At 39.2% G+C, this 25,976-nt stretch overlaps 4 protein-coding genes and 1 long non-coding RNA gene across 5 annotated transcripts; 2 read left to right on the top strand and 3 right to left on the bottom strand.

Annotated features, from left to right (window-relative positions):
* Positions 1–1,238: 1,238 nt before the first annotated feature.
* Positions 1,239–9,592, bottom strand: uba2 (ubiquitin-like modifier activating enzyme 2). The gene is made up of 17 exons (XM_088379486.1): positions 9,369–9,592; positions 7,580–7,663; positions 7,415–7,485; positions 7,258–7,322; positions 7,076–7,176; positions 6,505–6,626; positions 6,318–6,385; positions 6,029–6,150; positions 5,695–5,794; positions 5,340–5,491; positions 4,838–4,931; positions 4,639–4,751; positions 3,952–4,107; positions 3,210–3,306; positions 2,982–3,087; positions 2,737–2,879; positions 1,239–2,535 (listed from the first exon to the last, which is right to left on the bottom strand). The coding sequence occupies exons 1-17, from the start codon at positions 9,570–9,572 to the stop codon at positions 2,321–2,323; spliced, it is 2,013 nt and encodes a 670-aa protein (XP_088235612.1). The 5' UTR covers positions 9,573–9,592; the 3' UTR covers positions 1,239–2,320.
* Positions 9,593–10,209: 617 nt separating this feature from the next.
* lcat (lecithin-cholesterol acyltransferase) lies at positions 10,210–14,480 on the top strand. Its single transcript, XM_088377964.1, has 8 exons — positions 10,210–10,363; positions 10,667–10,928; positions 12,154–12,310; positions 12,522–12,637; positions 12,878–12,973; positions 13,128–13,352; positions 13,437–13,632; positions 13,933–14,480. The coding sequence occupies exons 2-8, from the start codon at positions 10,778–10,780 to the stop codon at positions 14,294–14,296; spliced, it is 1,305 nt and encodes a 434-aa protein (XP_088234090.1). The 5' UTR covers positions 10,210–10,363; positions 10,667–10,777; the 3' UTR covers positions 14,297–14,480.
* A 177-nt stretch (positions 14,481–14,657) lies between these two features.
* Positions 14,658–22,114, top strand: pla2g15 (phospholipase A2, group XV). The gene is made up of 7 exons (XM_088377966.1): positions 14,658–15,011; positions 16,627–16,783; positions 18,022–18,140; positions 19,064–19,162; positions 19,238–19,462; positions 20,046–20,158; positions 20,583–22,114. Exons 1-7 carry the CDS (start codon positions 14,864–14,866, stop codon positions 20,976–20,978), a joined length of 1,257 nt encoding a protein of 418 aa, XP_088234092.1. The 5' UTR covers positions 14,658–14,863; the 3' UTR covers positions 20,979–22,114.
* On the bottom strand, positions 17,272–21,118 carry LOC148396574 (uncharacterized). Its single transcript, XR_015858945.1, has 5 exons — positions 20,556–21,118; positions 19,985–20,147; positions 19,212–19,884; positions 19,028–19,139; positions 17,272–18,122 (listed from the first exon to the last, which is right to left on the bottom strand). It is a non-coding gene; the product is annotated as an uncharacterized LOC148396574 (long non-coding RNA).
* Positions 22,115–23,046: 932 nt separating the features above from the next.
* Positions 23,047–25,943, bottom strand: endouc (endonuclease, polyU-specific C). The gene is made up of 8 exons (XM_088377967.1): positions 25,807–25,943; positions 25,674–25,727; positions 25,048–25,147; positions 24,862–24,973; positions 24,609–24,730; positions 23,897–24,009; positions 23,551–23,701; positions 23,047–23,482 (listed from the first exon to the last, which is right to left on the bottom strand). Exons 1-8 carry the CDS (start codon positions 25,815–25,817, stop codon positions 23,210–23,212), a joined length of 936 nt encoding a protein of 311 aa, XP_088234093.1. The 5' UTR covers positions 25,818–25,943; the 3' UTR covers positions 23,047–23,209.
* Positions 25,944–25,976: the final 33 nt, after the last annotated feature.

The following is a 25,976-nucleotide window of genomic DNA, read 5'->3' as shown; positions in this document are numbered from 1 at the left end:
AAATTACCACTTTAATTATGGTTAAAAATGAGCACGTCTGATTTTTTATCATTACATCATAGACATCAAACATATACGTATTCCATTTTTTCACAATACATTTTGTCAATGCTTGCCTAAAAGAGGGTTTTAATCATCATTAAAAAAAAGTGATTTTTTTTCCCAACACAAATGGCATAAAAACTACAATTCAAGGACAGCATACGACTGCCGAACAGCAAAGTGCAATAATTTATTTTGTGGATTTTTTCACAACCAACTCACTCAAAACTTTTATATTATATAGGTACTATGTACTGAGTGTCATTACAAATCCACAAAATTATTTTAAGTTGTAGTATAGGTCAGTATAAGCCCCAGTGAAAGTGCATTAAGCCGTGTCTATCATGCAGTGATGAAAGTATATATTATATATATATATTATATATATATTATATATTATATACTAAGTATATATATATATATATATATATATATATATATATATATATATATATATATATATATATATATATATATATATATATATATATATATATATATATATATATATATATATATATATATATATATATATATATATATATGGGAAACAGATCCCAGGAAAAACATCTGACATCTCAGTCCAGAAAAGTGCAGTACTAGGAACAGCAAAGATACTGCGTAGAACCCTCAAGCTCCCAGGCCTCTGGTAGAGGACCCGAGCTTGAAGGGAAAAAGAGACCACCCACGGGGGGTGAGGAAAAGTTTTTTTTTTTTTTTATATATATAAGTAGATATTAAAACACTTTTATGTGCCTGCAAATGGCACAAATCCGTGTATAATTGGCGGACATTGAAATATCTTGAATTTTTAATTTGTAGTCCAAAATGAAATTTAAAAAAAGAAAACCATCAATAGTGCTGATAAACCTTTCGTACACAACACCTTTTGAGTCTTCTCTATGAGAAGTGCTACTCATCACTTGCTCATCCTGGTTGCTATTGTCATTCTGTACAAATCTGAATTTTAATCCTTTAACACTGTAAATATTTACTGGAATAGAATAAATGTATACAAAACAGATTCATCTGATGTTGGCAGAATGGCACACCTTGCGGATTGGACACCTGTCATATCTGATAGAAGTCATCAGATAAAATGATATTTTTCTCAAAGAATTCAGTGACAGATAAAATGAACACCCACCAACATTCTTTGAGCCTTTTCATAACAAAGACAGACACAAAGAGTCTGCTTATAAATTTGTCTTTTCCAAGTTTATTGGTCCAAAAAGTCTTTCAAGGCCTTCCAACAAACGTGATCACAATGAAGTATGACATTTTCAATAATCCGTGTATATATAGGTAGGTCACTGGTGCAGACATCTCGTCTGCAATCCTCCAGAGCAAACGTGTAACTTTAATTGAGCTGAGTGAATTTAATTTTCAACTTTTTAAACAAATTTGACATTTATTCAAAACAACCAGGCACCATGTATCATCAGAGGCCGTCGCAGTGAGGGATGAAATTTTTCGACTGCTGGTAAAGGTAGTAAACTGTGCGTTTGAGTCGGAGTTTGTAAGGTTCATTCAAGATTGCAAACTTTCCCAAAAGTCTGGTGAACGCTTGGCCAACATTTGTGACCTTAAAAGAGCCCTGATGACAACGCAACATTCGATTTCAAAAAACTCACTTGTTCACCTCTCAGTTAAGGCGGCAATGCTAAATTCAAATAATACACTGCTGTAATGCTTCGCAATTGTTATATTGGACTGGCAAAGAACTGCCGACATTGCAGATGGCATCAATACCACGACGAACAAACAGATGTACAGAAGAGGTAACACACATCGCCTTCATGCCCTACCACCTGAGGTCAGATCTGAAGCTTGTCTTTCTTTACGCTTCTGTTAAAAACACCACCAAGTCTGTTTTTCTCCCATCATATCATTAAATATTACATACAAAGAAAATGGTTTTGGTTCAAACAATATTTCTTTTGTCTGTTGACAACGCACATAACCCGACCTAAATAGCATGAGAAATAGAATTGACATCTCAAGAAATACCAAAAAAAATCCAAAACATATTTTGTTTTTTGTTTGAATACCATGTTGTTTTATAGTTACTAGAAACAAACGATAACAAATAGCCAAATATTTTAAGAATGTATTTACAAAATCATCTGATAATACCAGGGAGAGTATGAAAACTGCCTGGAGGAAGGAAACAAAACAAAAGCTGAGAATTGCTCTTTGTAAAATGTGTTTAAGTTTACTGTCTGCCTTGATACAAAATTGCAGTAGTTCGTGATCCTCCAGGAACCGAGAGGCAAGTTTAGTCCAAAGCGATGATGTCATCATCATTATCATCATGGTCTGCTTCTGCACTTGACTGGTCTGTCCGTGGGCGCTTGGTGGGAGTTTCGCCAGGTTCTGCACTTGCATGCTTCCTCTTGGTGGTGCTTGTGACTGCTGCGGAGCTGGACGATGCCTCAGCATCAGCATCCTCATCAGAGTCCACAACCATAACGTCATCATCCTCTGCTGGAACTGAAAGGTGGAGGACATGCTTACTAACATGATAAAGTGCAAAAGAAATTCATGCATCATTAATTCTTTTTCAATAGGCAATCAAAAAATGGTTGTGGGCATCATTATTTTACATTTATTTTTTTTCCCACAATTTAAAAATCTGAGACATGAAAAGAAATAAAAAAGAAAGAACAAAAGAAAGAAGAAATTGTTACCAACCTTTAGAGGAGGTAGACGGCTGGGCCGAATCATTATTGCCGTTGGCGATGTTGTGCACCTCTCCCTGGTTGTTTTGGGGTGGGGGTGCTTTGTCTGGAGCTTCACCAACCACTTCAAATTCTACATCCCTCTCGAGATCTTCACTACCGGTGAAAACACACATTATTATTATTATTTTTTTTTTTTATAAATCAAAAAACAAGGACAATACTAAAGGTGTGCTTCACACTGTACAGGTGACATACCTGTGCAACACATTAATGAGGAGTGTGTAGTCTTGGAGGAAGTCATCAGCTTGTAGTCGACTGCCATTACGAATGCCAAAGTCAGAAAGAAACTTGCTGTTGTTGGCTATTATACAAGAAAGCAAGACATTAAAAGTCAGAGTTTAGTTTTGTACATTCATTGGAACGATATGGCTCAAAACAGCACCACTTTGACTAATTTGAACAAAATGGACCAACAGTGTTTACCTTCAGTCTCTCCTTCCTCTGAGGAGATGAGTATTGTCCCTTTTCCATCTTCTATCTGAACATCTGGCGCTACCATGCCGAACCGCTCCTTTAGAATCTGCATACAACAACAAAATGCATGAAGATAAAAAAATGAAATGGAACACAAGATTTTGCATTATCAGCAAATGCAATCAGCAATGGGGAAGCCCCAAAGCTGTTATCTTATTGATAACCAGCTACCGAGTTTTGCCAGTATCAGTGACCTAAATATATTCTCACAACAAAAGAAAATATTTGGTTAGGGTTAGGGCTAATTTAGATAATTTTGTCTGTGCACACCCTGCACTGGTATTAAAAGTGTGAATGGAAATTTTAAAACATTATTCAAATCCAGGTATGTGCCAACACATTATCGCCTTGATGTTCTATTTTTCCCCACTTTTTGCATTCATTCTTATGGAAAAAATTGCTCCTACTTAGAACTTTTCTACCTACAAACCCGATCACAGAACAAATTAAGTTCATAAGGAGAGGTTTCACTGGAGTATGACAAACACAAGGCTAGCTGCTATACATATAAATCAAGTACGGAGCAAACTGAGTTTGCCTTCTGCGCAAACTATCCCATTGTGTGCCATTAGGAACCTTGTAAACCGAAACCACTGCAAGCCCCCCTGTAAGATATCTAACCACCAATCAAGAGTTCCTTGCACAGGCACTAGTTTGCTAGGTTTTGAGTGACATTGTCTTCACCAATCACCTTGTCTTGTAGAGAGAGAACCATTGTTTTGTGGACGTTAACTTTGACAGTCACTTCAGGCTTGTTGGCACACACGTAACAGTTGGCCCCAGGTGGGTCCAAGATGCATGGAACTAGCAACTTCTTCCTGAGGTTAGGACACTTGTTCAAGAAGATCTGGATATGAGATACAAACAAAACAATATTAGCAATCTTCGATCACTCATTTTGTTTGTGACTAGGGAAAGAGTAATGAGGACACCGTAGACAGAGGGATGACAGGTTTTGGCTCGTTCCAATAAATTATAAAGCTCAGGTTTGGAACATCTACCAGTGGTTTTCTACTTTTTGCCTACAGTACCACAAAAAAATAAAATACTTTGCTCCCCAAGTCCCACCATTAAGACAAACATTAAATACAGTCATGTAGTGGGCCCAAGTGTTCTTGAACATAGGAAAAAGAAAAATGAAGTTAAACAATTCAATTCAAATATATTGCACTTAAAGATGGAAGACAATTTGTCCTAGGGCTGAAAGTTTAAGAAAAAAACTGTATTTCGTTTTTTCTGACAGATACTGCGATTTCAACTCAATTTAAAAGAAAAAGAAACAGATTAATACAAATACTTCGAAAATGTAAAAGCCAATGGCAAAAGTAATTTTTGTCAAACAAGATTTTATGTTGTTAGTTGTGATGGATGAACTCACCGTGCGGCAGGATTCTATTTCCCCTGCCAGAATCTTGAGTGCCTCCAGCACAATGAGTCCGGCGATGACAGCATTGGTTGTGGCAATGGCCGGGATTATGTTACCTGCCATGGCTGGTACAACAAATCCAGTTAAATGCATATGTTCTTCACCAGAGGGTGCCACGTGGAAGCAAAAAAAAAAAAAAAAACCAACTTACACTTGACATCGAAGCGACTCTTCATGCTCATGCTGAAGATGTACATTCGGAGGTTTGCTGCTGCAGTAACAAAATCCATGGAAGGAGGATCATCCTGACAAGACAAGCAGGGACTATTGTCACGTAAGTCACACAAAACACAGCAACAGTGAATTTCAAAAGTGGGGAATGTAATGTGTGCTATTGTGTGGTAAGACCAAGATAAGTGCACGAATGTAGACAACTACAAGCTATTTCACCAAACAACTTCAATTTGTTAATTTTGTTACGAGTAAGAAGCTTTTACTGAATTAACTGAATTCTACTTTGATTTAATTTGAGATCATTTAATCATTGATAGGTCTAAATACATTTTAACCCAGGGTGAGAACGCAATTTGTTTGTTCGCGCAGTTGGGTTTTTTATTTGATGCATCCAAATGTTTTTAAATGTATGCAAGCTTTATGTCAAATGTATTTCACAACAAACGTGAAAATATGAACGCTATTTGGAAACGTGTTACCTTATCCCAGACAAGCTCTGCACCGTCTCCTTTCTCAGCCAACAGTGAGTGGAGGGTCTCCACGCTTTCTCGGAATAGCTTACAGTAGCCCCAAACACCGAGAACCTGCTGGTCCTTTAAACCTGAACCCGGGGACTCCTCCCGAGGGCATCCTGGGTGCAAAATAATACCAAAGTCACTCTAACACACAGTGTCTTAGAACACTGAAAGACACCATCACCATTTAGTATTTTCATATATTTGGTTAAGGGAGTTACAACAGCTGCTTAAATGATCCGTGACCCACCCCAAAAAGCTATCAATGCAACAGCTACCTGAATGATCAGTGACCCCCCCCAAAAAGCTATCAACACACCAGCGTTCTCCAGCTGCTGCCAGTCCAGTGGCGTAGGAGCTTTCCTCTTCTTCCACAACTTGTCCATCGTTAACAAGTACATGATGTCATCTTTGAAAAGCTGGAGAACAGAGCCAATGAGATCAGATTAGCAGTGACACTCAATTCACTTTAACTGAAGCAAGGTTAGCATCCCACAGTTGATATACTACCTTACTTTGGTTCTACTAAATACTACACCAAGCCAAACAGGTAAAAGAGAAGAACCAAATTATGTGGACAAAGATATTACTCAAGCTGCGTCTTGTGAATATTTTCGTCAATGTTTGCTAGTTGCATGGCTGATAGTTGGTACCTTGTTGAAGAGTTTGATAGCATCATATCTATTGCGGCGTGCCCACTGCTTGGTAGAGACGCGCTTGACATCTCCATCCATTTCTGCGGCCGTGGCACGAGCTGCCGTTTCTTCAGGGTTCCCTGTATTGCACAACACAATTTTTACACTCTCAAGTTGAAAACTCGCATTCTCTCGAGGCTTTCAACAACCACCCAACAGAGATTTAGCAAGATACACACCTAAATGAGTCAGTACGAATCAACGTGTCTTAATGAATGTTGTTAAAAATGGAAATGCTCCAACTCACATGAAGCCTCTGGATCGGCTGTGTCGGGAGACACATCTTGATCAGCATCCTCCTCCCCGAACAGCTGGCTGGAATAGAACAAAGGAAAAGAACACCTTTGGTCACCCATTCAATAGTTGATGATAAGCGTATAGTACCTTTGTTTTGGTCAAAAGTCATGCATCATTGATCGCTGAATGAGACTCACTTGAAGAGATACTTTGCCCAGACAATGCAGTGAATGGGTTCAGATGGTGTATTTCTTATAGTGCAACCTGGGAAGGTCTTCTGGGCAGGTTTAGGTTGGCACTCGTAACACTCCGTCATTCCCTGAGGGAGAAAGGTGAACAAAATGGCTTAAGTATTAAACTAAATTCTACAAGTGTATTAATTGATCAACAACTAATCAATTATAGTAATTGCTAATGATTTTTGATCGATTCATTGCTTAGACATGTCTTCCTTAAATTTCGTCAAAACCCTCAAAATTTCAGCCTCTCAACTGTAAATATTCTCAGATTTATGTAGTCCTTTATGATAGCAGACCTTTGTGTTCAATCAATATTTAATAATCAATATTTTTGACTATTTTATGACATTTTAAGGCACAAACCAGTGACTGAACGATCATCAATTTATGTTTGTGGATATTTTCTGCACTGTTCGAATGTCCTATTTTAGGATACTTTGACATAAACTTGCTTGCATGTTTTCATTTGACAACACAACAGCAGATATTGGAACAGTATATCTTCAGAGAAGGGACAGTAAGTGAGCACCTTCTTGATTACTGTAACCTGTCCGAGGTATCCTGCTGTGCCGCTCTCAATGAGAGGGATGTCAGCCGCCAAACACATCCTGTTCACATGGTTGCGAGCAGCTGCGGACGTAAAAAGTCAATTAATATCCTCATCATCTTGAGAAAGTCGGAAAACACACCACTGAGCCCAGGCGTGCCCACCTCGGTTATCCAGAGCGTTCATCACCAGGATAAAATCTTTAAAGAACTCCACGTTGTAGTCAGGACTGTTGGACAAAAAAAATTGCTCCCCTTTAAATCTATAATTTGCACAAATGGTATTTGTGGAGCAAAATGGATACACAATAAAGACAATTACTTCATGATGCTGTCATGGTAGGCGGTGATATTTGCAGAGGGGCAAAAGTGCAAGGCACTCTCTTTGGCGACCTGGCAAATACAAACACACAATCTGAAGTTACTGGAGCACAAATCCAGCAACTGTGCATCGTTCCAATGGCAGGTATCTCAAGATGCCACTTACCTGTGCTTTAGACTTGCCAACATGCTTCTTCTGAAAGAGGAATTGGCGATTCAAATTGCTGACATCAATTGTGTCCAGGTCAATCTGAAAGATAAATTATTTCATAAATCGCATGCAACAACGTCTTAAATCATCTCAACACATAGATATGAGGAAATTTATACAGATGACAACACAACGTGAAAAACACAAATGACAAAGAGTGAGAGAGGTCAACTACGATTGAGTACCGGATCAAGATCTTGGGGACAGAGACACGAAGGAGAGTGAACCAGGGAGCAACGTATGATGTAGACAAGCGTGTCTACTATTTAAGGCAATTTTTACTTATTTTTCGGGAAATGTTGAAATAATTACGGCACCCTGCAGAGTACTGTGATATGGTGTCATGTCACATTTCTTTTTTACGTGGGTGCCACCCAGTGTTCAGATAAACTGTTGACAATCTAAACGTTAACTTGAATTACTCTTCCTTCTACAACTTTATTGTACTCATGAATGAAATTAGGAATATGCTACCACTTTGAACCCCCCAAAAAATTACATGTCTGACTAGTGATTAGCTTGGAATTTAATCTGTAAATAAATGGCATCTGTAAAGAACTGCTTTTCCTTGGGTATAATGAACCACATTCTCTCCATTCAATGGACCTGTAATTCAAAAGCAAATCTTTTTTTAGTCATGCTTATCTGAGCAGTACAAATGGTGCAAGGAATTGACCTAGCTGTCACTATTGTACACGACCTAAAATCATGGTTATTAATTTTTTAACATCCATCCATCCAAATCTAAATTTAAAAGTGACACCCACAATTAGCAGAAAATTGGAGAGTGAAAATGTGCATGTAATTGAGGTTTTTTTTAAATTAATCAGCCAATACATCTGTAATGTATTTTTTTTTCCTTTCAAAAATCATCATTGGCCTCAGAAAATCCAAATTGATCGGGTCCCAATGACAACTACATCTAATTTTAATTCAGCTTTTTCTGTCTCTAAATTCACAACATTAGCAAAGCTTTTTACTCCCAATGTAAATTCATTTACATAAGTATGAAACGATTAAGTTAACTAAATTAACTAAAATTACACTCCAAAATAAAATAGCCTTCATTTGAGCAATGCTTTCATGTCCAAATTGATTTACTTTGTTCAAAGACGAACCAGTATGCTGTTTTGATAGTCATTTGTTTTTCAATCTCAGTACTATGTGAGACTATTTTGTGTGCATATAACTGCCAGTAATAATTCATTGTTACTTATAGGTTAATCAAAGTCTCTACATTCACATAAGTCCAAAAGTTGAACCAATACTTGAAATGTAATCATTTTTATACTGGTCAAAAATCAGCACTTCTACTCAAGAATAAATTGCGAGTACTTTTGCCACATCTATGATCACAGTGAGCCATATGTCCTATGGAGGCAAAATATGATTCAATACGCCATTGAAAAGACCTTGGGGCTTAAACTTTAGATTGATTATAATCATAATAAAGACATCGCATACGTCATTTGAAGTTAACAGTCGTGTTAATGGCGCCAAAATACCTCTAGCTCTCGGTGTGTACGTACATTTTACGAACGTAATTGCTCCCACACATTCAGTACAACAAGATGAAGCGAACCATAAACATATATATGAATATATTTGTGCCTCATTTTCTAATAGAAGTCTGACATTAGTGGTTTAGTGTTGCACAAAGACTTCACATGGTAGCACGCTAGCCATTCTGTTCACAAAGAACTTAGCGCGCTAGCCGGCTAAGCTAATAGGCAAACAAACAGACCACTTCGATGTTTTTGAAGCCAGTGAGGACGAGGTTCTTGAGCAGCTCACAGCCGATACCTCCCGCTCCCACCACTAACACCTTGGACGTCGAGAGGGAGTCAGCCAACTCCTTTCGGAGGGAACCCACAAGTTGAACCATGTTGATGGGTACAGCCTCAACCTCAGCCTGTAGCACCAGGATGCTCGCAGTTAGCTTTGGCATCCAGCGCAGACCGACCGACGATGCCCCGCATAGACATGAATAAGGCTGCACATTCCTAGGTTGCCGGCATACGTCCTCTTTTCCGCCATATTGAATGTGTCAGCATGCACGAAATATATATAAAATGAAAAGCGACACGCTCGCAAACACGCGTGCACGCACACACACGCACACACACTTTTGTGAGAGCAATCATCTAAGATCCAGAAATATATTTTTGATGTGTGAATTTTCTGAATCAAGAGTAATGACATTCTTCTTTTTTAAAAACTCAATTTAGTATACATTCATGTATCATGATAATCAATATTATCAATTATATCAATTTTGCCATTAATGATCACGCGGGAGAAAATGCCCTATAGTGGTCATATAAAGCCTACGTAAAAAGTGGCCGAACATAAACCATAGGTTATTGCCTTGTAGTAACCTCACGTCTGTGCATCGGTGTAAATAATCAACGGGAGAGCACAGAACAGGGTCGGTAAGCACTGAGTTTAAAATGTGTTCAGGTAATTCAAAGACAGTTTGTGATCAGCATATAAATAAAATTTATTAAGCATTAAATACACGCTGGATAACATAATAAAACGTTCTACTGAATCACGTCCACGCACGAATATTGATGAAAAGGGAAATTTTGGGAGTACCCTGAAGGCAACAGCAGCTATGGGGAAAGTGGTGAGGGTTCATACACTCTTCTCTACTGTCATTTGGACTCATTCTACCAAGGGGACAACAAGTACCGCATTAAAACTTCTGCAAGTCACCTTCCTCACGTTGCGTCTTCAGTAAGTTATAATGTCAAGTTTTATAAACTGCTGTAGAATGACGCATGAAACAATTACGTTATTCTTTTCCCGTAATCTTGTCAGAACCAACAGTGCGTAAATAAATAGGTGGAAATCAATAGTGCAATGAAAACACCACTCATTTATTTGTCCTTGTGGGTACGTAGGTGTGTGTGTGATTAAGCCACAGTTGAATTCATCAGCCATCCCGCAAACCAGAATAACTAAGGCTGCCCACAAACTGTTCGCAAGGTTACTGTTATATTAACTTCGTTTATTTTATTTTTGTTGTTTTTGTCTCAGTTTTTTTCCCCAGTTTTTTTTTTTTCAACCAAGCCCCTGCCAGCAGTGTTGCCAAGCCCAAGAGGAGACATCGGCCAACATTGCAGCCGGAAGAAAGAACACTAAAGAACAATGGGCTCCCTAGGACAAAGTTGGCCTTTGCTGACTGTTGGACTTTTGCTGGGGCTTCATCACACCTCATGTTTCTGGATCCTCAATGTTGTCTTCCCTCCCGATTTGAAACCTCAAAACCATAGCAACATCACACCTCCACTCATCATTGGTAAGTGAACCTTCCACTGTGAAAAGTACAGGATACTGAAATGTACTGCATTTATAAAAAGTAAAAATCCATTCATGCTGTCAGTTGTTTGAGAACTTGACACAATTAAAAAAAAAAGTGTTTTCACGCTAAAAGTTTCCTTCATTCCCCTTTAAACCCACTGGGTTAAAAATAGAACCGACCCAGGAAGTTGGGTCGATTTTTGGTGATTTTGCAAAAAGAAAAACCAACCCATTAAAAAAAAAGATTATTTTGTTTTGTGTCGGTCCAATTTTTAACCCAAATTGTTTTTTGTTTTTTTGATACCACTGTTTTAAGAGTGTTTATTAACTTGCATTGTTCATACTTGTTGAAGTGAGTTGAGGAGTTGCATTTGGATAAAAATCTTGTGGCATATTGGTGTCAATTTAAATGAGTTGAGGAGTCTCATTTATTGCATGTTGATTTTTGTTATTCATGGCAAAATTGTTGCCCTCAAATAGCCTCAAGACAGAAAGTGTCAGGAAACAGGAAGTCAGGCAGGAACTCAAGGAAAACACTGCAATACTATTGGAATTAGAGATAGCAATTATCAATTATTCATTGACCTGAGTGAGGTTAAACCATACAGAGAATGGATCAATGGATATTAACTGAATGTTTATAAATTTGTTTGTTTGTTTGCTAACTTCTACCCACTTTACCAAATCATGCATGCAGTACAGTAATAAAATGCATGTCTGTCTCTGAAAGAAGTCAATAGAAAAGCTTAAACAACCCTTAAGATGCTCACAATGCACAAGTCTATGAATCTGAAGAATTGACATTCAAATAGCACTAGTTTTCAGGTGTTCCATTTTGAAGATCCCATTGTAAAGAGATTAGATTATAAAGTACTTTCTGGACATCATGTGGGTGGTAGTGTGCCAGAGGTAAGTGTTGTGAGCTTGGGGCCCACACGGCTGTTTGTTTAGTGAAACAAACCTCAACACTGACTAAATGTTTGTGATCAAGCTGTTCATTTACATGTTGAGTCATGAGTTTAAACTAAATGAACTACATTAGTTGATTAATATGTACATTTTCAACGCATGGACTCTATGCTATCACGGTGTTGCATTTGTATCCTCTGCATTTTCTGTTACACTGTCAGCAAAACAAATATTATTGGAGTCTCAACGGGACTTGTTTTTCACTTTTGGCCGTTTTATATGCTCATCTCAGACACTCAGACTTCTTTTTGCAGTTCCAGGAAATTTGGGCAACCGTCTGGAAGCTAAGATAGACAAGCAGCAGCTGGCCCACTGGATGTGCTACAAGAAAACAGATCACTGGTTCCCCTTGTGGATTGACCTCAATATGTTCATGCCTATTGGTGTCGATTGCTGGATCGATAACATTAGGTAACACTGACCCATATGCGTTTCACCTATTCTCTGCTCACACACATGGAAAATACTGTCGGAAAATAGTTGATGATGATTTTTTTGCTGCTCCCCGATATCAATGACATTGGAAAATTATTTTGATATTTTCCCATGTGATTTTTATTGCTGGAGTCCTATTAGAGTGTGTGTGTTTATAGTACTGTCTGAAACTCATGTCTGCGTTCAGACTTGTTTACAACAGGACAGCAAGACGATCATTCAACTCGCCAGGGGTGCAGGTGCGGGTGCCAGGGTTTGGACAAACCTATCCCATTGAGTTTCTCGACAATAGCAAACTGGCTGGTGAGATGCATGAATCTTTTGGTCAAATTGTGGATATTTATAAAGATTAAAGTCGTAAAAAAACACATTTCCTACTGACATTTGTAGAGCATAGGCCAACATTTATATTGATGTTCTGTAAACTCTACAGACTGAAAAAGAAATGAATTGATTGGGTGCATTATTTTGAAATGAAACTGTGAAATGTATTTATTTCCATAAGGGTAATATTGCAGTTACGAGATGCTCTGTGTTTTGCAGGTTATTTTCACACGATGGTGCAGCATTTAGTCAACATTGGCTACACTCGGAATGAGACTGTCCGTGGAGCCCCGTATGATTGGAGATTAACTCCGAGTAAGTGGTAAAACATTATGGCATAGACCACACTATATCAAGTATATGAGGGTTGTAAGATGATCATCAGAAAATATTGGCATTTGATACTGTGGAGTCTATGCAACAACAATGGATGGATGACTGTAGATGTCCTTTTCTCGCCCTCTGACAGATGAGAACGCAGAGTATCTCATGAAGTTGCAGGAGCTGGTAGAACAGATGTATGAGCAGTACCAGGAGCCTGTTTACTTATTGGGGCATAGCATGGGCTGCCACTACGTCCTCTACTTTCTCAACCATCAGCCTCAGGACTGGAAGGACAAGTACATTCGGGGCTTCATTTCCCTCGCGGCTCCATGGGGGGGCGCTGTTAAAGTACTCAGAGTCATGGGATCAGGTACTGGATGGCATGCATTTCAGTGCTTTCCCTTGTCAGTACAGGTTCTGTTTAAAAACTAAGTTTGGGGTTTTTTTTTTTTAGGAGAAAATGACGGCCTCCCAATGATTTCCAACATTAAGATCCGAGAGGAGCAAAGGATGACTACAACGAATCCATGGATGCTGCCAACAGAGAAGGCGTGGCCAAAAGACCACGTTTTCATATCAACACCAAATTTTAACTACACGACACAGGACTACCAGCGCTTTTTCCAAGACATCAATTTTGAGGATGGCTGGTAAATTCGTTCTGTATATGACATTTTTCAATGTGAACTTCATCCAGTTCAGTTTAAAATGTTCTGCAGACCAACATTTATCTCATATGCATTTGTATTGTGAAATATTCTCTTTTTGATTTGGAGATGCCTGACACATTCATCCAAAATTGCAATTATGAAGCAGTAGTGATTATCCTGCCTTTTCATCATTTGTAATAGCAAAACAAAAATGTCATGTACCCTTCTATATCATCACTAGAAGTTAAGGAAAAATCAAATCAACTATCTGACAGCTGACTAACATTTGGTTGGTTTCAGGTACATGAGTGAAGACTCGAAGAACCTGACAGCTGATCTCCGCCCACCTGGTGTTGAGGTCTGGTGTATGTATGGCGTCGGACTACCCACTCCAGTCACATATATTTACGATGAGGGGTTTCCCAACGCAGACCCCATAGACTTTATTTACGACGATGGGGATGACACCGTGGGCAGCCGAAGCATGAGTCTTTGCAAAAATTGGGCTGGGCAGCAGGAGAAGCCTGTGCATGTTACGGAATACAGGGGGTTACCACACTTGGATATTGTATTCAATGAAAAGGTGCTCAATCAAATTCAGCAAATTTTAGAGGGGAAATCAGATCTGCCTAAAGAAGTTGATGTCAGGTCTGGCCAGATATAGCAAACTATTTTCAAGTTATATTGATTAAAAAGCACGTGCAGCAGGCCTGGGAATAGCAGCAACAATGAATTGTGCATGCCTGACCTCAAGTTTATTGAAAAAATATCCCTATAAGTACTCTGAACGTTGAACTTTTCAACATATGATTTTTTTGTTGTGAATAAAGATGTTCTTTTAACTGGCATTTTAGAGTTCTTTTTGTGAAATTTGCTTTTAATAATTTAATATGCTAAACGTGTTGTAGCTGTAACTACCAAGAACCCATCCAGTTTTACTGTGCTATCCACTGTAAACCCAAGATGTAATTTCGTGACGGAGCAAAAAGCAGTGTTACGGTTCGACTCATCTGAGCTCGATGACTTCGGCCTTGACTGAGGTTGCGTTACCAGATGAGCTTGCTCTCCCTTCTGCTTTGAATCTCGTGACCGCGTCATCATCATCTTCACCTTCTATGCAAACAACACCAACTATTAAAGGGTCGACAAACGAGACGGGAGAAGTTACTTCGTCGGCTATCATCTTTGAAGAAAAGCTAAATGGCTCTTCGGCTATGAAACATCGGAAGTCATGGATGGTAGACCGCGGGTGACCGCCTTCTCGCTTCTCAGTGTCGCTTTGCTATTGTGGCTGTTTTCTGGAAGGAGCTCCTGCAAACCTGTGGGAAAATGTGCGGGCAACAAGCCGTGCCAGTCTCCGAGACCTCCGGTGGTCCTCGGTAAGTGTTTACTCTACTTCCCTGCTTTACACTGTCTTTGTTTACCTCCACTGTTGAATGTCAACATTTGACTAACGAGAGAATTACCAAACAGTAAAGGGGTGAGGAAAAATTTCTGTTGTTTTATTTTCGGATCCTGTCAACATTTTGTGATTACGCAAGCACTAACCGATCTAGATTTGTAAAATAATCGTCTCGACTAACTTTAAGCAGACATTGCCAGTCGTTTTTACAATTATATTTGCATCACGTAGAACTGTAGAAGTGCGACTCCAGTCGTTTTCTTAACACTTTTTATTGCGCATAGCATCGACGGATTGCGTCCAACGTTTATGTGCATTTCGTACCATTACGAATTGTATTAGACAAAGTCACTGAAAATTAAAAGGTGCAAGTAAAACATTTTGTGCTCTCGTTTTCTATATTTGGAGACGTCTGTTTACAGCAATATCACGAGATGGTTTTTATGCAGCCAATCAGATTCCTCGGGGAAATTTGAGCCAATCCCGTCATTTAATTGCATGATACGTCATGTGACTCTTTTCATTGAAGGTTTATAAAGTAATCCAATTTAAACACCATTACCATTCTATCCTTGTTCTCCGTACCCACTTGATCAACTGTGGTTGAGTAGTGGAAACCTTATCTCGTGTGTACTTATTCTGTTGACATGAGGTCAGGGTAACAGTTTGTCTGGCTGCTACACTGTTGATAAGCACAAAAAAAAAAAAAAAAACCTCCCCCCCCCCCAAAAAAGGGGGTACTCACCAGTCTCAGAGGATGTTCATTCAGTTGTTTAAATTTGTAGAAAAAAAAGTCAGATCACAGACATGACAGAAAAGGGGCAACTTTTTTCTAGATAAGAAACACTCGATTAAATTAAGGAAAAAAACTATATACTCAATGACATAAATGGGCTGAGCAAAGGCAATAGTGGACTAGTTTTGTGACAAGTACGTGATTCCATCATTTTTGTCAAGGGTTGAAGTTTGGGCAATCATTCATGTATCATCCTCCTCCACTGAATTAGTGTCGGAATGTCTCAGACTACTTTCGCAACATTAGGGTTTTTTTTTTTTTACACAAACCAATTTTTTCCCATTTTTTTTACCTAAACCAAACTTTTCATGATGAAGAAATATATGTGACTGATTGTTAGCTAACAGTTGAAAATGAACGATCAATGTTTTGTTTTTGAGGCAAAACAATACATATTTTGTTTATGAGGCAAAATGGCCACGTGGACTCATGGCCATCAATGGTCAAATGTCAATGCGAACTCAGAAAACGATCTGTAGCTGGAGACATCCAAAGAACACGTTGCATGATAAAATAGCTGCTGGATAAAGTACATCTTTTGAGCATCATCCAAAATTCAGACAAGATCTTGCACATGCGTGAAAATGAAGTTTGCTTGCTGCTGTATATAATTCCAAATGTGAAAAAGGGCTGACATTAATATTTTTTTCTATGAAATAAAAAAAAAAATGCTGTGCTTTGCTTTTTACATAATACTGACGAGCTTGATCATCATAATATGCCCTTTGCATATCATTTCTTTTGTAAATATGGAGTGCACTAGTCAACACCTTATTTGTCTGTTGGATGATTGCAGTTCCGGGAGACCTGGGAAACCAACTGGAGGCCAAGCTGGATAAACCCAGTGTGGTTCATTACATTTGTTACAAGAAGACAGACTCCTTCTTTACTTTATGGCTCAGCCTGGAGCAACTTGCGCCTGTTGCCATTGACTGTTGGATGGACAACATAAGGTATGGTACCTATACATCAAATATGCTGCTATCCAAAGCTTACTTTCCTAAATTCTTGCTTTTGCACTCATTCTTTAATAGATAACCGGTTCCACTAATTTAGCGTTCTACACAATCAATTCCACGCAATTTTCAGTGTTGTTCATGTTCTAGTGCTGTGTGGGTAAAATAAATGTAAAAATCTGATAGAATTAAGGTTGATGTCACCTCCCCTGTATTATAATTGATGTCGTTTTAAATTGCCAAATTTCCATTCCAAATATAAATCAATTCAGATCGTTTGGAACTTAAACCCTGACCATCCTGCTTTTCTTTACTTTTGTTTCGTGAGATGAAGATTCCAAATTGATTTATAAACATGTTTTGAATGGTTGTATGTACCCTAGCTGTGCTGGTCTTGTTGACACAAATCATTCATCCTTCCAAAGGTCACTTTTCCCAATGAGAGCTGATGCAAACAAAGCTCAAGGCAATCTTTAACACTTGGAAATACATTCACAAAAACGGCTAAAAACTACATTTAAAATGATTATCATTTAAGATTATTAAAGAAAGCATGGGTGAGGCTTAACAATCTTCCTGTTGCAGGTTAATCTGTAATCTTGGAATTGCTGTGTCATGCGTTCTAAAACTATTTCAATTTTTAGGGTAAATCATCAACATTGAATGTGTCAAGGTTCAGTTTGATTGAGGCATGGGTGAAGCCAAAAACAAGTATGTAAGTCAGGGGTGCAGAAAACGCATACCAGAATATTCTTATTAATATTATTCAGAATGTTTATGATTTCATAACTTTTATTAGTCCCTCAAAAGAGCAATTTTGCATTCCATTTGTTTGGTGCAGCTATACAATATTGTATGACTCATCTATTTATTTATTTAAAATGTTTTTGTCTCTCACAACGGCATCAAATACTGCAAATAGAATTGATATTTGTGTACTTCATGAGAACATTCTGCATTCTCCTCTATTTTTAGTTGAGAAATATTTTTATTTGATGGATGCCCATAGACAGATCTCAGCCCAGCTGTGCAGGAAACGATGTTTCTTGTAGTAGCACAAATCAGAAACAGAAGTAAAGGCCAAAAAAACGGAACATGTTGCCAGAAAAGGTGATGCAAATGCAGTCAACCTGTCTTCTTGTGACGTCTTTCACCACAGATGCAGAACTAACACCTACATAAGGGCTTTTTTTCACATCGTGTTTGTGTGTGTGTGTGTTTGTGTGTGTTTGCAGGCTGATCTACAACAGAACCACACATACCACCTCATCGCCTCCCGGGGTGAACATCAGTGTGCCGGGATTTGGCCAGACGTCCTCGATGGAGTATCTGGACCCTAATAAACAGGGTGTGGGTGAGTGTGGAAGAATAAAAGTTTGCTTCCAGTATTAAACAGTCACAAAAACAGTCATCATTTATCAACATACTGTGCGCGTGATATAAAATGAATGGCTGGACCACAAGAAAGAAAATTATGTACGGCCATATTTGCTTCTGCCTAAAATTGTCAGCCTACAAGACGTCCACTGACGAAACATGTTGCGGTTGTCCTTGTAATTCACAATGTGTCAGAGGTGGCAAATTCAGGTCCAGAAAACAAAAAAGCCTGCCACAGTTTGCCTTGAGACACAGGAGCCTCTTCTCAGGGAGCTTGCAATCCAAACTCCAGTAGCGTTTTTACTTTCTGGACCCGGATTTACCACTTGGGCTGCCTGGTAAACTGTTGCACGAGTGTAAAAAAGAACGTTCGTTTAACATCATGTGCTGTAGCTGAAATTGCCTTCATTTGTTATTTTATAACAAATTAAAATTGTTGTTTTCGTGAAATGGTGCAGTTATTTTATACAAACAAAACAAATGTCTTATTGTTTTTGTAAAAGGGCATTGGGGAAATATTGCAACTTTATATTGACGTTATATTGATGTATTTCGCATCACGTTGATGGAGTCTGTCGGACTGTGATAAGTATTGAATACACACAAACACTGATTTGTGATTGCATTACTGAGCTGTTTAAAAATGGTCATTTTCTGTGCTGCTTAATCACATGCGACAATCTTGATAAGCGTGATGTGATCTACTCAACTCATTGCATTAATTGTCTTTCCTTGACGATTTAACAAAACAATCTCACTGTGGCTTTTAAACAAGGAAACACTATCTTCAATTCTGAGCATCTTTTTGATGAAGTGACTGCTTTGAAGTAAAATGCCTTTGAAAAGATACCAATGCTTCCATACCACTAAAAGCAGCTTGTCCCCTCTTCTGCCTTTTAGGGATGTATTTCTTTAACATCGCACAGGCACTGGTGGACTGGGGCTACACTCGAGGTGATGACGTGAGAGGTGCCCCCTATGATTGGAGGAAAGCACCCAGTAAGCACAACACGCACACTTGCCCATCAGCTCCTCAATTTTGACTTACGAGATGCCTTATTGCTTTCTTCACAGATGAGAACAAGGATTACTTCGTGGCTTTACGGAAAATGATCGAGGAGATGGCGAAGAACGCGGGCGGGCCCGTGGTTTTGATTGCCCACAGTATGGGCAACATGTACATGTTGTACTTCCTCAACCAGCAACCTCAAGCCTGGAAAGACAAACACATTAAAGCGTTCATCGCTCTGGGAGCTCCGTGGGCTGGCGTGGCCAAGACACTGCGTGTGATCACCTCTGGTGAGAGAAGAAACCGTACACTTTTTTTTTTTGGGCGGGGGTGGTACCAGACCACTATGACAGTTTGAACCGCTGCTACAGTTATTATTAGTTGTTATATTTTATGAGAATTTGTAAATAATGAAGAGGTGGCAAGTCTAATCCTTAGCGCATCTGCCAGTTCTGAGCTTTTGGGTTTTGAGTCTTGGCCTTCGTTTGTATAACTGCACCATACATGCCTGTCTTTTTTTTTTTTTCTTCTTCTTCTTCTTGGGGTTTCTCGATTTTATCCGGCATTAAAAAAAAAGCATGTTAGGGTAATTGGAGTCTCTAAAACCAGGGATCACCATACCCAGTCCTCGAAAGCTGCTATCCTGCATGTTTTAGATGTTACACTCCTCCAACTCACCTTTGTGTGTGCTTACAATACTCACTGGGTTTGCCTGTTAGAGAATAAGAAAAAAAATTAAAAAATCAATTATTGACTCGTGACACACCACCCAAAATATCAGATGATTCAAAACATCACTCGGGTTGACTTACTTTTGTTCCTCTCTGTCTCCGTCCAGTTCCTCAAAGGTGGCTTTTTCTGTTTGTGTTGCAGGCGACAATAACAACATTCCTGTCATCAGACCGCTGAAGATCCGCACTCAGCAACGTACCGCCGTGTCCACCTCTTGGCTCCTTCCTTATTCCCACACCTGGCCTAAAGATAAGGTGTGCGCACTTGTTTATTAATCGTTTGAGCTCGAAAAACTCACCACGCTTGTGTGACGACGACGTCACAACAATCTGCTGCTTCTATGGCACAAGGCGTAATGGAAAAAAAGCCAGTCCTCGTAAAAACATTTAAAGCATTCCTTATAACCTGTGAACACAGTGGTTGACTCGTGAAACACCACCCGACACAAATACCTCAACTATGCAATCAGGTATCAGAAGTTAACGTTAAGAGTAGAACAAAATAATGACATAGTAAATCCAATGACAGCAAATAGAAGTTCTCCTTTCCACATTTTCCTTTTAAGAGAAAACAAAGACCTGAAAGAATGAGAATTCTGGGAGTCTGCCTATGGTGTCACTCTTGTTTCACCAGAGAAAGAGTCCGACCAACCTAATACTCGGATCCATCCATATGTAGGTTTTGATCCAGACCCCCACCACCAACTATACCGTGATGGACTACAAGCGACTGTTCTTTGACCTCGGTTTCGAAGACGGCTGGCTGATGCGTCAGGATACGGAGTCGCTGCTCTTTGACCTCACACCGCCGGGCGTGCCCGTCCACTGCTTGTACGGCTCGGGCGTTCCCACCTCGGAAGCCTTCCAGTACAACTCCAAGTTCCCCGACGTGGATCCCACCGTGGTGATGGGCGAGGGCGACGGGACAGTCAACCTGCTGAGCGCCATGCAGTGCAAACGCTGGGTAGGGAGGCAGAAACAGCCGGTCACCTTGCACGAGCTTCCTGGGAACGAGCACGTCAACATGCTGCTCAACGTCTCCACCGTGGCCTACATCAAGAAGGTGCTCTTCTAGACTGCGGCAAGTTTACCAACATACAGAAAAATTCGTCTCGTCTATTGTGCTGTTCATCTCGTCATTTGAGCTGCTCTGTTATTTGCTCGTGTGTACGTGCCGCAAACGTGGGCGCAGCAGCCATTTTGACACCTTTTAACCTCATGTAACATCCATTCGTGTTATCTAATTGGCTGCTGCTCAAGTACCTTTTTAAATTAAAGAAATTGTCAATAAATTTTGTATCGTCAGAATGTTTACGGATAAATCATTTTTAGCTGTCCAAGAAGGCATTCCGAGTGCAGTTAATTTGATCAAGGAGGCAAAGCAGGGTGAATGGATATATTGCATATATGTCATTCAAATTTGATCTTTAAATTTGTCCATATTTTTAAAAAATTTGAATCGTGTTTTCCCCAAATTTTAAACATGATTTGCATTTATAGGAGCTTCTGTGGCCTTTTACATTTGTGTTCATTTAGTGTGACATACTATAAATTCGGCACAGTTTTAAATAAATTTGGATTTATGTTTGATTCAACACTCCATAGTCACTAAATCAGGGATGATGAATATCATAACATTACAATTTTTAGGAAGAAACTTTCCAGATGTTGAAAAGCTGACCTCATTCTTGAGGTAATTCAGGTCAATTGTCATATCTACATGTTTTTATTTTTGTTCGTCAGGTCTGTTAAGGTCCCAACTGTTTCTCATATCTAACATGAACTACACACTGGTTGCTGATTATTATATTTGTTTTTAAGAAGTATTTTTAGGAATATGTGTCTAAGAATATTTTGTTCTGTCGCTTAAATTCCATACTCATCCCAGTAAACACTAAAGACTTAATATTTGGGTTGGCTTGTCAAACTAAAATATTGTCTACCTGGTTGATTTGTATGAAATTGATTTGACAGAACATGGCATGCTGTTTTTTTTTTTTTTTGTTGGAAATCCAATGACATTAAGCCTTTGCATGCTGCCTTTTATTTTCTATCACAATTTGAGATGATTTTTTTGTCTCAAGACAATCAATTGTGCTCCTCCAAAGGTGATTGTGCTTGTGGAAATGACATCTAACTGGAGTAATTGTATTACCTGACTGAACAGTCAATTAAGTACTGCCAGCGATAAATTGTTTACTATACAAATGATTTCTGTGTTTCATTTTGAGTGCCCTAAATTCTAGTAAATATTTTCAAATATAAAAGGAGAAAAATAAGCATTGGTAGAACATGCAAACTCCATGCAGCATGTTTGCACCGACAGTTTCATTTTATCTTGCACAAACACGAGAATCTGTGCAGCAAAGCCTTTTTACGGTTGTAATAGTGTTGCTAAAACAAACAAAATAGCACAGTATAGATATGTACATACATATACACATTATGTATACTAGCAAATACTCGACATTAAATGTTGCTACTTACAAATGGTGCATTCACCAAAACGCCATCTATTTTCTGTGGCTCTTTATCAGGGTTTCAAGGAGCTGCAGTCTAGTATAGCTGATTTAAGGTAAAAGAAGGACTTCTTGGACACCCTAACTGGTTGCCCAGTCTACCATAGAACACATTTCCGGAAAACCATTCACACTTGTACAGTGTCACTGAATGGGGATTGAAGCACACAGCCAAATGTGTCACGGATCGGCTGGAGCAGGGTTTACTGACGGGAACTCAAAAGACAGACTCGGCAAACTGATATGACTTAACAAAACGATAACTAGACTGACTGACCGGAATGTGAGACAAGAAAACAACAGGACATGGAGACATCAAGACACAACGACAACACAATGATCCGACCGGAAGTAACACGCAGACAGGACTTAAATACGAGACAGGTAACGAGATGTAGGTGACTGTGATTAGTACAGTGATTAGTGATTAGTTTGTGAGTTGACACAGGAAGGGAGGGGCGAGTACACAGACAGACAGAAACCATGACAACCTAGACACATAGTAACACGGCTGGGGACGAGACGTGACAAAATGAATCACTAAGCAGCAAGTGATGTTCACAAAAATGTGGTGTTACTGTGAATGAACTGAAAATATAAGCAAGAAAAGAAAAGCCTACATGCTTGTTTTATTGCTAAACCTTTAATGGTTAAATCAGCATTTTAACACATTACATTTTAGTCTATTTATTTTTATTATTGTTCGGCCTGGTATCCCGAGAAGAGCTATACCATCTCAGTGGGACACTGTAGAGTAAAGTAAAGCTGAATTAAAATCAGAAGATCATTACGCCTGCTGCCTAATGTGTCTACTGTTGCTGCTGAGAAGTTTGGGGTAGGCGGTGCCGAGGGAGCGTCCGTGTCGGACCACCATCAGCTCCATTTGACACTGGTCGATGTTGACCAGTACCGTGGTGCTTCTCTCCGTGTTCATGAGGAAGATAACGGTGAAGATGGCCATCTCGAACTCGGGGCTGGTGCCGATGAAGGAGCTGGCCACGGGTTTGAGGACGCTGTGCCAGCTGAACTGGAGGCTCATGACATGGTCGTCCTCGTCGGGCTAAGAGGGATTCGAGCGTCTGGTCATGTGACAGCCATAGCGACGAGAGACAGACTATTGTGACGTACCAAGTCGTGTTGTCTAGCCTTGTAGCCTTTGTAGTCCAACAGACTGCCCTTTTCCTGCATGTAGAACTGGATCCAGTTATGGAAGCCTGTGATTTCACTGCTAGATTTGATCTCTCCAACAAACACATGCTCAAAGCCGCAGGAGTCAGGCCTGCAAAAATGATTCCAAACATGAGTTGTAAATTCCAAATATTTTGGGTGTCCCTTTAATTTTTTTTTTTTTTAGCCAGGCAACATAATAGACAGCTACAGGGTTTAATGACATCTCGACATACCTTATCTTACTCCACATAAAGCATCCAAATTCACTCTATGTCTCAAAATATGCACGAGGTCATGCTCTTACCCAGTGTTCCTCTGTCTGTGGTAGAGGTTAAACCAGATCAGGTGCAGCTGATTCTTAAAGTGTCTCAAGTTAGATGAAGACTGTCCTTTACTCACCAGATATCTGTGAGTGTGCTGCAAATAAATAAATACATTTACATAAGTTACATAAATAAATAAATAAATAAATAAATAAATAAATAAATAAATAAATAAATAAATAAATAAATCTCGACTGAGATGGGCTTCAGTTAAATCGAGACCCTAATGAAAACAAGCGCTATTACATAACAAGAAAAAAAAGAGAGCGATAGTCAGCCCCCTCCCACAAATTCTTCAAGCACTGGTATGAGTCCAGTTTGCAGTGAGGCCGAGAGAACGGAGCATTCCACATCTGCACACAGATGTTCCACATGTTTACTGTTCTCTGTGTGTGAAGGAATGTTTCCAGTGAAAAGCTGAAACAGCTGCAGCCTCACCCAAGAAGCCATTCAAAAGGGCCAAAAAGAACATTCTGTAATATTTGTTGCATGGATTTAGCCATTTCCTCCAAAACAGTTTTTTTTATTATTAATGCTGATTGCATACTATCTAATTTTAACTTTTTTCTTTTTTAACCTAATCTAAAATTGACCTGCCCGGTCCATTTTAAAAACCAAATGTGGCCCTTGATTACAAAACTCAGCCCTGATAGGAAGTCATGGACAGACCATCCAACCATATATGAACTGTACCTTCATGACTTCTGTCTCCAGGATGGCGTCCAGGAACCGGCTGGTCTCTACCCGCTCCACGGCGGTGACTCGCTCAGCCACGCCGGTGGACCTCTCGTAGTTATCCAGCAACCTCAAAAGCCCTGAAGGGCCATTGATACAGTAGAATTAGATATTTACGCCCACATGGAGCCCAGTTTCCTTTCACAAACTAGAATCAACATCATCGCTCACACTTTTGACCCAATATGATGGTATCAAAGTTGTCACTAACTGGAGATGGTGGTGGTGTTGCTCATCTTGACTTCATTGACGTTGGAGAAAAGCGGCAGAGAAGCATGATCAAGTACAGTCTGACTTCCAGGGTTCACGAACTCTGCTCGGCCCTTGCACAAACAAAAAGAAACACGTATTTGTAATCAACATGGAAAAAAACAAAATCACAGTGGAGTCTACATACTTGAACAGAGACGGTGTAATCTACACCAGGCGTCATTCGATTCGTATCCAGTCTCCAGAGCTCGTTGAAAAGGTTGGAAAGTTCTTGGTTTAATACCGGTCTGTCATGGGAATATTCAGCAGCATTATATTGTTTTGCAAACATGTACAACAAAATGGTAAAGTTAGCAAGTACAAATAAGTTGTGACTGTGATCAAGTAGTTATTTCAGGTATCAGTGCTTTACTTGAGTATTTCTTTTCTTTCTATGATTTTCTACTTTTAAGTCAAGTTATCCATACTTTCTACTTGTTAGTTTGCCAAAATACAACTGTCCAAGCCTATGACATGATGTATAACAGATAAACAAACAAACAAAACAAAACAAACAAACTGCAACTTATTTGTTACTAGTATTGGCACTAAGAAGTTACAAATTTTGTGTGAAGTTTGCCTTTTATTACCTCCATTTTCAAAACAGGTAGTGTATTTTGACCTTTAAAAATATACTCTCTTGCTGAAAAAGTACATTTCCATCTGTACTTGATTACTTTTTTAAAGTACTTTATTTTAACACAAATCTCTGGGGGCGAATTCTACTTAAGTGTCACTTCTGACAAAATGTCAATAATAATTGCAGTACAGTACCTGGATGCATTCAGTCCACTGAGGAAGACTCCTAAGAGGAAGGTTACATATATCCTGATAAAAAAAAAAAAAAACATAAGAATGATCTCCCCTTTAAAAGGTGCATGAAAAAAATCGAGACCAAAATACAAACCTCCAAGTCATGATGCTTTTTTCCTTGTACTTCCCTTCTGGTACGTACAGCAAACAACCAAGACTGTGCAGGGGTCTGGGGTCGTGTCCGAGCGGATAACTTCGCAAGTTATACCAATACGCATGCGCATAGCAAAAAAAGAAAAGAAAAGAAAGCTTACTAGAAATACA

The sequence above is a fragment of the Syngnathus floridae genome, chromosome 6 (assembly GCF_059516105.1).
Source record: "Syngnathus floridae isolate MCC-2025c chromosome 6, RoL_Sflo_1.0, whole genome shotgun sequence".
Lineage (NCBI taxonomy): Eukaryota > Metazoa > Chordata > Actinopteri > Syngnathiformes > Syngnathidae > Syngnathus > Syngnathus floridae.
The sequence above is the reverse complement of the archived record's forward strand: the minus strand, read 5'-3'. Positions and strand labels throughout refer to the sequence as shown.